At 33.8% G+C, this 12,295-nt stretch overlaps 1 protein-coding gene across 2 annotated transcripts in view; it reads right to left on the bottom strand.

The window, feature by feature from the left end:
* B4GALT1 (beta-1,4-galactosyltransferase 1) overlaps nucleotides 1-12,295 on the bottom strand; it is a 76,966-nt gene that overhangs the window by 13,317 nt on the left and 51,354 nt on the right. For both annotated transcript variants that reach the window (XM_031938200.1, XM_031938196.1), the window contains exon 3: nucleotides 368-555. In XM_031938200.1, coding sequence (XP_031794060.1) covers nucleotides 368-555 — 188 coding nt within the window. The remainder of the gene's footprint in view (nucleotides 1-367; nucleotides 556-12,295) is intronic.

The following is a 12,295-nucleotide window of genomic DNA, read 5'->3' as shown; positions in this document are numbered from 1 at the left end:
ATAATAATTGATCAGAGAGAAACTAAACAGTATTGCATTTAATATAGGACTTAAATTTTCTTTCTTATTTGATTTCCCTAAAGCAGTTTACTAGATTTAAGGAAATACTAGGGTTTTAAAAATAGCATTGAAATACCTCACTTTTAAAGATACACATTTTAATAAAGAAATAATATTAATCTCTACTTCAGGACTTTGTCCAGTCAATAACAATACCAATTTTGTCTGACAAAAGAGCTAATGTTCCATACCCATAATCTCTATTCGCGATCATTATAATAAGCATAAAGGTATTCTTAAATATGCTATAAGATGAGAGATGAATGAATGAATAAAATTCAGCCTTTTTAGCTGAAAGATACTTTACCTAAATCCAAATTTATCCATTGACACAGAGAGGTGCCTGGGCTGTTCAAAACACTTATAGGTGTTCCTATCATCCATAGGTATCAGATCTACATCACTAAATACAAAGCAGTCATAGTCATATTCTTTCAAGGCTTCTTGAAAGCCTATATTCAGAAGCTTAGCACGATTGAATGTTTCATCACCATCCTAGTTTAAAAATAAACAAGCAATCATTAAGACAATAAAAACTGCCAGGAAAAACCACCAGCACGTGCATGGACCTATCTTATTGGTTCTCTAATCCATTCCTCCTGGCTAATAAATATACTCACCTGAGTATCTTTACTACAAAAATGACAGGATAACTCATAGGCGAGGGTACCCCCACTGTTCAGTCCTTCAGAGTTGACTATTCTACATATTGCAAACAATTTCAGCAAAATGCTATAAAATATTCTTTATTATATTGATCAAAAGATCATGATTCTGACCTAATAGCAATCACAACTCTGAACTAACAAGAACTGTCCTGAGCACTTTTTTTTTGGCTTCGATTTTACAATGACCAAGGATAAAACTCTTAAAGACTAAATTTGAAATATAAAAAAGCACAAGTGAGAATGTAATGTTCCTTTCCATCTACACCTTCAGCAAATGGTACCAAACTACTCTAGAAAACTACTAAGAACAAAGCACATTCATCTCAATGTTAGAAAAATCTAGTTTAAAAGGAGAAGAAAGGGGATGTCCCTGAATATCTGCTGAAAAAAGGTTACTATTAGCTTTTCAAAAGAAGCTAATATTGGAATAGATCAGTTATAATTCAATTATATATAAGTCACTTCTTATTTGTTAACTTACTTTCTCCATTTAAAGTTTTTGTTTGGCCAATTTTATATATATATATATATATATATATATATATATATATATATATATATATATATATATATATCTAAACATGAAAGTAAATTGTCAAAATAAGTAATTGCTATATCATGTCATCCAAACTCTTTAAAACACTAGAGAAAACCCCAGAAAGCTACTCTGCCTATCTCACAAAATGATAATGTACATCAATGACATTTAAAAGGTTGCCTTAGATTTTTGGATTCCCTTGGTATTTGCTAAAGAAGGACCTGTGATGGATGGATTTTCATTCCGAGACAGCACAAAACCACTGGGTTTTTCCAGACAAACTTTTCCTAGGCTTGACTGAAATACTTAATGCTAAACTCAAATGAAGTGGTAGATCATCTTCTTTCCTGGAATTTCTAGATATTAGCTGATATTATAAAAATAACAGATAAATATGGAAACTGTAAAGGTCAATATAACTTCTTTATAATTTTTTTTAAAAGTAAGATTCCTACCCTGGATATATTGCAATTTAAGTAATTTCTTTCTTGGCTTTGTGGGACCAAGTTATTCTCTACCTTGGTAGAGCATAGTTCTGGACTTAGATTTAGGAAAACCCAAGTTTGAATCCTGATTTGGATATTTTTTTTTGGGGGGGGGTCATATGACCATGGATGAATCACTTAACTTTAATTCAGCAAACTCTTCCTTTTTCAATCTGTAACACTGGATAATAAAAACATTCACCTTAATGAAGGTCAAGTAAAATAATCCAGATTTGTAAATTTATAAATGTGAGTTATTTTTTTCTAAAATTAAACAATATAAATCACAAATGGTCAAATGATATGGACAGTTCTCAAAAGAAGAATTTTAAACAATTAACCATTTCAAAAAATGCTCTAAATCACTAATAAGAGCCATGTAAATCAAAACAATATGAGGTTATACCAAACACTCAGCAAACTGGCAAAAATGATAAAAAGATGGAACTAGTCAATGCTGAAGGGGCTATAGAAAGTTAGGCACACTAATGCATTACATTAGTAATGCTGGTAAAGTTGCAAACTGTACAACCATTCTGGAAAATTATGCAAACAACAGTCTTTGAAAGAGATCCCATTGCTAGAAATATGCCCAAAGGAGGTTACAGACAGAATAAAAGACACTATATGCCCCCAAATATTTATACAAGTTTTTGTGCTAGTAAAGAATGAGAAATCAAGTATCTACTGGGGAAAAGCTACATACAGCATGGGACATGACTATCATGAAATAGTACTATATAAAACCAAAACAGAACATAGTGAATACAGAGAAACATGGAAAGACTTACATGAATTGATACAAAGTGGAATAATCAGTCAGGAAAACACTATATTAAGACTACAATTAAATACAAAGGACAACCAGTATAACACAATTGAAAATGGATGCTATGAAATTACAAGAACAAATTTGATTTCAAAGACAAAATGGGGATGGGGATTGTCCACAGGTATGGAACATTGTATAGAATGTCAGAATTTTTTTGTAATATTGATCTTGTTTGTTAATTTCTTTTTCTTTCAAAAATTTCTATGTTATAGGGGATACTTGAGGAGAGGAAAGATGGGGAAAACACAGGTGACATAAAAACATAAGATTTCAATAATAATAATAATTTTTTTAAAGTCACTTCATTTTCCTGGGACTTAGTTTTGTTCTCAATAGAATGAAAGGATGATATCTAAAGAACCTCCCAGTTCTGAATCCTATGATGCAATGATGATGCAACCCCATTGGAGAATAGGTTTACAAGTGTTTTATAAGCTGTAAAGTATTATACAAACATAAAATATCATTCTTAGTTAAATAGGCAAACTAATGCATTACTGGTAGAGCTGCAAATTGGCACAACCATTCTGGGAAGCAAGTTAAATAAATAAAACATTACTAGTCATCTGCTCAATATCAAATGTACAAGTAAAAAGATTTTTCTAAAAATCCCTTTTTTAAAAAGCCAACACAGTTAAGCTCTGGAACAAAAGATTCCTTTGTTCAATATTAGAAAGTATTCAGAATTCAGTTCCCAGCAGGATTTCTTGTGTGAAACCAACTCATATAAATAAGCAAATATACACATTTTTTTGGTTGTTGTTTGCACAAAGCCATGACTTTTCATATCCCATGTCTACATACAGTGTTTTAAAACATTACGGTCTGTAGTTTGTATATTTGGGTTGATTTCACTGAACTGAATTTCCCCCTCCTCCCCTTCTTTTAAAAATTCTTTAATATAAAAAATGATTTGCCAGATACTGAAGGTGACAAGAGACACATTTAGAAATGAAGGTGATGTAAAAGCAAGAGACAATGGAAAATTGTTTAAAAAAGAAAGGTTTGTCAGATACCACTATGGTAAACAGTTTAGCTTTAATCTAACCTGATTTCTGTAATTGTCAGGGAGTGTGTTAGTTAACACCTAGCAGTAGAGTGCATGAGGACAGAAAGCAGTTAGCCAGTCACAATATTGACATTCATAGCCTTTAAAAAAAATTAGTCTTATGATGAAATTATTTCATAAGTTGTCTGTGCTAAGGACTAAAGGAGGCTTTAGAGAAGCCCCCTTGGACTCTATGATAAATTGCCTATTGGTTTTGGACATGGATGCCAGGCTGTTTGCTTGTAAAGCACATGAAAATAGTAGCTGTGTGTCCCAGAAACATGGTTCTCACATAACTCTTTCTTCTAGATCAGAGACTTCCCAGCAAGAACCTTTGTTTCTAGTATAGCTAACTAAAATGTTTTCAATGAAAAAAAAATTATAACTTATGGCTGTTTGGCAAGACTAAATAAGGAATTATGGTTAGAAGTTTCAGTGGAACAGAATTGGGTTCCATATAAGGAAAAATTCAGGGGAAAGAGAATAAACATTTACATAGCACCTACTATATTTGAGACATTGTTCTAAGTGCTTTAAAAAAACACAAGCAAATATCATCACAAGGTGTTACAGGAAGTGTTGGTGGTAGCGGTAGTTATAATAATAATAAAACACTTATAGAGTACTTAATGTTTTGTGAAACATTTTAACCTAAATTATCTCATAGGCACTTGAAGCTTCACCACAACCCTAGAAGGTAGGAAAGTTAAGAAGGCTGAATAAGTGACTTGCCTATGGACACAGAATTAATAAGTATAAGAGATGGAATTTGAACCTAGGTGTTCCTGATTTTAGCATTTCCCATGATCTTTCTCTCTCTCTCTCTTTCTTAGTCATAGATCTCATAGGTCAGGTGAATTAATTCTATGGACTTCCACTCAGAATAATGTCTTTAAATGAATATCACCAAGGAAACCAATTACACTGAAATTAATATATTAAATATTTTTTAAAAATTTAAACACTATCCTCCTACCCAGTATTTAAAAAAAAAATTGGAATCTCAGGGGCATTAAACTTAAACAGGAAGGGACTGGCATAGAGAGAATCTCTGATTTAATATAACTTTATGACTGGTTGTAAATTTTAAGTGCTATAGCAAAGCTCTACAAAGGTCCCAAAAGCTAAATAATAATCAAGAAATCCAAAGAGAAAATACAAGCAATTTTATACTATCCTAGGACTGCACAAAAAGACAAACAGAAGCTTGCAGGGTTTGACATAAAAGATAGCAAGAAGGCTGCTAGCATAGACTAGAAATGGTAGAAAGAATGAATATGTTCCAGGGTATAAGAAGCAGTAGCAGCAGCAACACTCCCATTTCATTGAACCTAGTGCCAGAAATCCCCAAGCCAGAGACAAACGAAAGTTCTTAGTATTCTAACCAGGGTTTTTGAAAAGGAGAGCATTTATTAAGTGCCTACTATATCCAGGTACTGTGCTAAATGCTTTACAAATATCTCACAACAATCCTATGAGAAAGATGCACAAGACCCAGTGCTCTATCTGGTGATCTTTGAGAGGAGCTGGGAAGGCTTTGAAATACAAACACAGGACAGGAGAGAACTGAGAAAGGTAAATAAGATTTTCATAATGGGAAGGGGCCAAATAATTCTGTTTTGATGGTCATATGCAATAAACAACAAAAAAAAGAACCTTTTAAAGAAAAGAGAGGGAACAATGAATACACAAAGTTATAAAGAGTAAGAAAGAGATGGAACCATCTATCATTTGTGATCAGGTATCCAGAAAACCAAACAAACAAACCTAAATATGGAGGGGGAGAAGAGGCAAGATAGCACATGCACCTCACTTTCATCTGAACTATCAAAGGGAAGTGTCTGCGCTTCTCTCTCTCTCTCTCTCTTTCTCTCTCTCTCTCTCTCTCTCTCTCTCTCACACACACACACACACACACACACACACACACACACACAATTTGGTATAGAAGTAATCAAGCTCAAAAGAATAAATGGGTTACAAGGAAGGTGAGGGCTTAAAAGAGAGGAAATATTCAGGAAGAAAAGTGACCCAAGCAAAACAAATTTCAGTTTAAGAGTATGGATGGTGAAAGGGGATAATGATTTTTTTTTTTTTAAGGAAAGCCTAAAGGTCAGTTGGAATCTATGCAAGAGGAATGGTAGCAGATCATTTCAATTACAGATAATTACTGTTAATCATATACTCATCTTTCACCACATTCTTTGAAGGAAAGAGAGTGATTGGACAAAGGAGAATTAACAACCATAATCATGAATGTGAATGGCAGGAACTCGCCCATAAAATTTGCCCAAAAAAAGGTATAGAATGGAAAGCAGAACTCATAACATTTTATTTAGAATTATACTTTACATAAAAAGATTTTATAAAGTTGACATGATGGCTTAGAGTAGAATTTATATTTTCTAAGGTGAATTGAAAAGAGCAGAAATAGCAATCATGATCTCAGAAACAGCAATAATAAAAATGTACACAGTAAAAAGAAATTAATAGGGAAATTATATTATTCTTAGAAGCATCATAGGCAATAAAATAACATCAGTATATGTACCCTATTGAATGGTACCTAAATATTTGAAGGAAAAAATAAACCAAGTACAATGGGAAAAAAAATAGTCCTTTCAAACTAGACAAATTTAAGAAGCTTAAACAAGAAAGAATTTCATTTCTTTAATAGAATTTTATCAAGATTAGGTATGAGAAAGATCTCCTACAATTACTGAATGGGAAGAGAAAGAAAAATACATATCTTAGCTGTGCATAGCACCTTTATAGAAACAGAATGAATCAGGGCTTAAAACACATATAAAGAAAACATGAAATATTAAATCAGCGATATCAAACTCAAATCAAAACAAATCCTTAAAAGCTGTACATTGACTTAAAAAACTTCAAATAAAAATTTTCTATGTGGTACTGTATTTTATTTACTTTGTGATTTTATTTATTACACATATATAATATTCCATGTATTATAATACATATAATACTAATATGTTATTTTGTCAAACATTTCTCAATTATAATTTAATATGGTCTTGTAGCACTTGTTTTGCTAGCCCTGAATGATTCCTCTGTATTAAATACATCCTTTATTGACCATAATGCAATAAAAATCATAACCAAAAAAAGAATATTTTAAAGAAAAGACTCAAATTTAAATAAAGACCAAATAATTTAATCCTAAAGAACTGATGGATCAAAGAAGAAATCAACAGATAATTTCAACAAAGAAAATGTCAACAATGAGGCAATATATCAAACTTTTAGGATACAGACAAGGAGTTTTTAGTCAAATGAGAAAAAGTATGCTTAACTGAAAGACAAATGTCCTGATTTTCAAAAAGGTAATATAATAAAATCTGCAAACCACAATTCAATGAGCTTAATATAGAGTCTTGATAGAATTCCAGGAATTATTAAAAGCCAGCTGTCTAGAAAAGGAAGTAAAGATTACAAAATATCAGCATGACTTCATCTAGAACAACTCATGTCAGACTTATTTCCTTTTTCTGACAGTCTGGTAAAATCAGCAAAATGCTATAGATACAGCCAGATTGTGTTGTTGCCAGTTTGAGCCACCAAAAGTCAACAATTATCAAATTTACAGTGTGAGTTATTCATACAATTGGAAACATTATAAACTAGGGCTTGATTTAGTCAGTTTATTTTTAAACAGTTCTTTTATAGGAACTATTAATTCCCTGACATGTTAGTTTTCCCCTGAAAGGGTAATGACACTGTCCTTGAGACTTAAGGGGCCCCAAGAACTAAGGCTTCATAGTCACTTTTTATAAAAGTTCAACTAGAAAGTGATCTTCAGGTCTGACAAACTTCCTTCTGTCCTTAACACATTTTTCTTGCCACATATGCCACGTCTAACAAATTTGGAAAGTAAAAGGAACTGTGCCCAACTGAATCAAGACAATCTTTGCTATAAATGCTTTCTTGTTTTTTGGCATTAAACAATTAATTTTATTATATTAAACTTTAATTCAACTCAAATCTTTCTTACATGCCTACAGTGTGTAGAGAATTGTGCTAAGTGATGGAAGAATCACAGACAGAACTTGTTGAGTTGAAAGGAGCTTCAGTGACTAGTAAAAGCTATACTCAACAAAAAAATTCCCTACAGCATACCCAATAAGTGGTCATCCAGTTTTTGCTTAAATATTTTCTGAGGAATCTCAACTTTTTTATTTTATTATTTTATTAAAGCTTTTTATTTTCAAAACATATGCATGGATAATTTTTCAACATTGACCCTTGCATATATATGCTTTCTATACTATGGTTGAATAAAGTTCCTTTTGCTGTATGTTACATAGTCTTAATAAGTATTGCATTTTGTTTCAAACCTAAAATAGAACTAGATTTGGCCAAGAACAATTTCAGCATCAGCAAAATTAGTAAGAATGATCTTGTGGACTTCATCATGGTTAAAATAAGAAAAAGGCAATTAGGAAAGAGAGATTTAGGGGGCTACTTCTGATCCCACATGACCAATTTCCTCGATGAGATGGAGAGGGCGTTCTCTGCTTTCACAGGGGCTATTTAAGGAGGCTGATGATGTACACAAAGCCAGGATTCATATCCTGTTGCCTATGGTCTTAGAAAAGCTGAATTGCCAGCACGAACACTGGGAATCCAGCAATAAGTGAACTCCAACCTGCTCTATCATTCTTTACCAGTGTGTCCCTGGTCCTCCAATCCCCATTCCTGACTTCCTCCGCAGCGGGATTGGAGCATGCTTGGGTTTTCACTCCAAAGGAACTAGGGAGGTCACAGGTGGTTGGTGGGCATTCCTGATTCCTACAAGAACTGTGCTTGGAGGACTGGGCTCTGTTACAGCCCATCCCAGCTCCTTTGTCTCTTAGGATGAGCATGGTGGTAATTTAGATCCTACCTTCTTAGCAGAGCCTCAGCTAAGTGGTTCTAAATTTTAGCAAAAGTTTCTCCATCACATCCCCACATGGGCTTGTGCAGACTAATTAAAGTGAGATATTGAGAGAGACACAGCGGTTATATGGAAATACAGGGTTTTATAAATAAATGGCAGGATGAGCTATGTTTCACAAGGTGTAAGATTTGTATGTAGCCCTTAAAGTGTGGGGTTAATAAGAGTGAGATGGTATCCAAATGGGGCAGCTCGATGGACAGAGTGCTGGGCTTGGAGTCAGGAAGATTCTTCTTCCACAATCCAACCCTGTCTGCCTCAGTTTTCTCATCTGTAAAATGAGCAGGAGAAGGAAATGACAAACCTCTCTAGTATCTTTGTCAAGAAAACTCCAAAAAGGGTCAAGGAAAATCAGAAAGGACTGAAAATAACAATACATCAAGACAGAATCCAAGCCTAGGAGGGGATAGTCCTCTCTACCCATCTGATGCATGATACACACCACACCACATCACACAAAAGCATAACTATGTCCTGTTTAAGGGGTTTACATTTTAAAATCTCGTTAAAGTGGGAGTTGTCCAGAGAAAAAGCAATCAAGATGGTGAAAGGCTTTGAGATCATACAACATGCAGCTCATTAAAAGGAACCAGGCTTCTTTAGCCTGGATATAAGAAGACTGCAGAACTGGAATAATCTTTAAAAAAAAAAAAAAAAAAAAAAAGCATTTGAAGATTTGTCACATGAAAAGGGGATTAGATGTACTTCAGTTTGGCACCCTGAGGGTAGAAGTAAAATCAATGAATAGAACCTGCAAAGACACTCCATGGAAAAATAAATTTCCTAACAAACAAAGCTCTCCTGAACTGCCATCAGCTAACTCAGAAGGCATCGGGTTTCCCCCCTCACTGGAAGCTTTCCAAGCCAAAGCTGGATTTGTCAAGCAGGTGAACTATAGAGAAGTTTCTTTTTCAGATATGGTTTGGGCTAGCTAGTCTCTGAGCTTTCTTTCAACTCTGGGATCAAAGGATGCTGCTGCTATCAAAGGAATTCATATAGCCATCACATGGCTGGGTATGGGGAAAATGCCAGCACCTAACTGGCATGAGGGTGGCAAATAACTAGGAACAAAGGGTGGCAGCCCTATCAGTGGTACAAAATCCAGGGAGCCACTGGAAGCCAGGGCTGGTAAACAGTCCCAGGGATGAACAACACTATTTCAGGATAGGAATGATGGAAGAGAACACATGGGGGCTATAGTCACTGAATAAATACCCACCATGGCCAAAAAAGGGCCAAACCCAATTCTTGTTTGGAGAATGAAACTTATAATTAGCAAGATTGAAGCTGTCAAATTAGACATTAAACAGATAACTCAGGGTAGCCCTGTGAGTCTGTCTGTACGATATATACATACATGTGTGCATACATACATATACTATAATTTCATTCTTTTATAAATAACCCTTCTAAAATTCATTCTGGCATCATGGCCAAGCAACTGGAATATTTGATCTGAATACTGTATCTAGGGTGTGGGAAAAATGCCAAGATCTAATTGCTATCGGGGTAGCATCCTGTGTTTAGGTGAAGAATATAAGGGCAAGGGACAAAGAACTAAGGAGGAAATAATGCTAGAGGTAGGCCTTGGCCATTGTGGTCCAGGCCTTCATCATTTCACACTTGGACTACTGCAGTATTTTTGTCGGTGTCCTTGCCTCAAGTTAATTCCCCACAATATTTAGCACAGTCTCTGGCACCTAGAAATACTTAATAAATGTTTACTGACTCATCTATCAGAATGAGTCAATAAACTCCAGTGGGCTATCTATTACCTCCAGATTAAAATTAAATTTTTAAAAAACCTACTTATCTTTTTAAGCCCTTCATAAGCTGGCTCTTTCCCACCTTTTCAAGTCTTCCTATAAGCCCTCCCTCTACTCCCACTGAGTGGGCCAGGTTCAGAGTGAGGAAGATTCATCTTTCTGAATTCAAATCTGATCTCAGACACTTGGTAGATATGTGACCCTGGGCAAATCACTTTACCCCAATTACCTCAATTTCCTCATCTGTAAAAAAGAGCTAGAGAAGGAAATAGCAAACCATTCCAATATCTTTGCCAAGAAAGCCCCAAATGGGGTAATGAAGAGTCAGATACTAGTGAAAAACAATAATAAAGAATTCACCAATAAGCCTGTCTGAACTTAGTAATATGCAGCAATAGACACAGATATGCCACTGGGATAGTTGAGGGAATGAACCTTTTCCAAAATCTGAATGGCAATCAAGAGACAAATGCTTCTATATACTTTATGGAAGAGAAGTGAAAACACCAGCCTGCCCAGAGAAGACATGATTCAAATTCTGAGAGAGAAAAATAGGAGAAATCTCTGAAAAGATGAAATATAATATGGATCCCCAACCATGTCAGTTCTTAAGTCAACATCTAAGATGATATGAAAAATCTGGTAGCTTTATAGTATAGGGAAATATGCAAAAGAAATAAATACCACACTCAGGTAAAAAAATTAAGATTTGGGCTATTCAATGGTACAAAAGGTTCATTCATATGACAAAAAATATTGAATTTATTGTTAATAAGTCCTGAAAAATTAAGGCAATGATAAAAAAAATTTCTGGTAAAATGTTAATGGTTTTTATTTTGTTTCAAGTTCAAGAAACAAGAAAAAAAAGCCATCACTTTTATCACTTATATAAGCAATAGTGTATACATATGATGAACAAAAGCTAGAATAACAAAAAGCACAGTTAAACTATGCAAATTCCTACCAAATCTAAGTTTTTAATAGGACTGTCAACTAATAAAAGTGAACAATTGTCCATAGTGAGATTGGAAGGAAATTGTGGAGGACTTCATGATCTATACAAGACACAGATAAAGATGTTTTTATAGTCCACTAATTTCTGCTGATGTGGGGGGAATGCTAAAAAGCATTTCATGGCTCCAAAGAAAAAATTTTTAATGAGTCCTCAGATTAAAAAAAAATCGAGAAATATACATGTATATTGGTTAGTATATCTAAAAAATGAGGAAACAAGTATTTGAAAAATCTTGAGGGAATAGTGGGGGGAAAAAACCCCACAACTATTACACATTTACCAGTCCTTACTTTAAAAATCCTGCCCATATATGTGTTAAATGTATGTGTATATAAAACATATACAATTTTAAAAAATCATCTTCTCAAGAGAGACAGATAAAAATTAACTGGATCAGATTCTTCCAAAGATCCAGGCAAACGTTAGTTTGAGATGCACAAATTACCATAAATTTAAGAGACTGATTGAAAACATCAATAGTAAGACAAGATAGCAGTGAAAAGAGTTTGACTTACAGCTAGGAAGACCAGAGTTCACCTTCTAGCTAGTTATGTTACTCCTGGGCAAATCATTTAACCACTACCTGCCTCAGTTTCCTCAATATAAAATGGGGATAATATTAAGCAGTTACTTCACAAGTTTTTAATGAATATCAAATGAGATATGTAAAGCACTTTGTAATATCATAAAGAGCTTTATAAATACAATTATTTCACTATTATTCCTATTTCATTATATTTATTTTATTTTTATTATTTTAATATTCTATTGAAAATTGATATATTTTAGTACAGCTTTTCATATGCCACTATGGTACTTCTAATTTTATCTATGAAATCGCAAACATTTTAAGTCCCTGCACATTTACATATAATTAAAACAAAGGTGTCTTCAAACAGAAATACAGAGTTAAAAATTTGACTTTG

This window comes from Sarcophilus harrisii, chromosome 1 (assembly GCF_902635505.1).
Source record: "Sarcophilus harrisii chromosome 1, mSarHar1.11, whole genome shotgun sequence".
Taxonomy (NCBI): Eukaryota; Metazoa; Chordata; class Mammalia; order Dasyuromorphia; family Dasyuridae; genus Sarcophilus; species Sarcophilus harrisii.
This window is presented reverse-complemented; position numbering and strand designations above follow the sequence as displayed.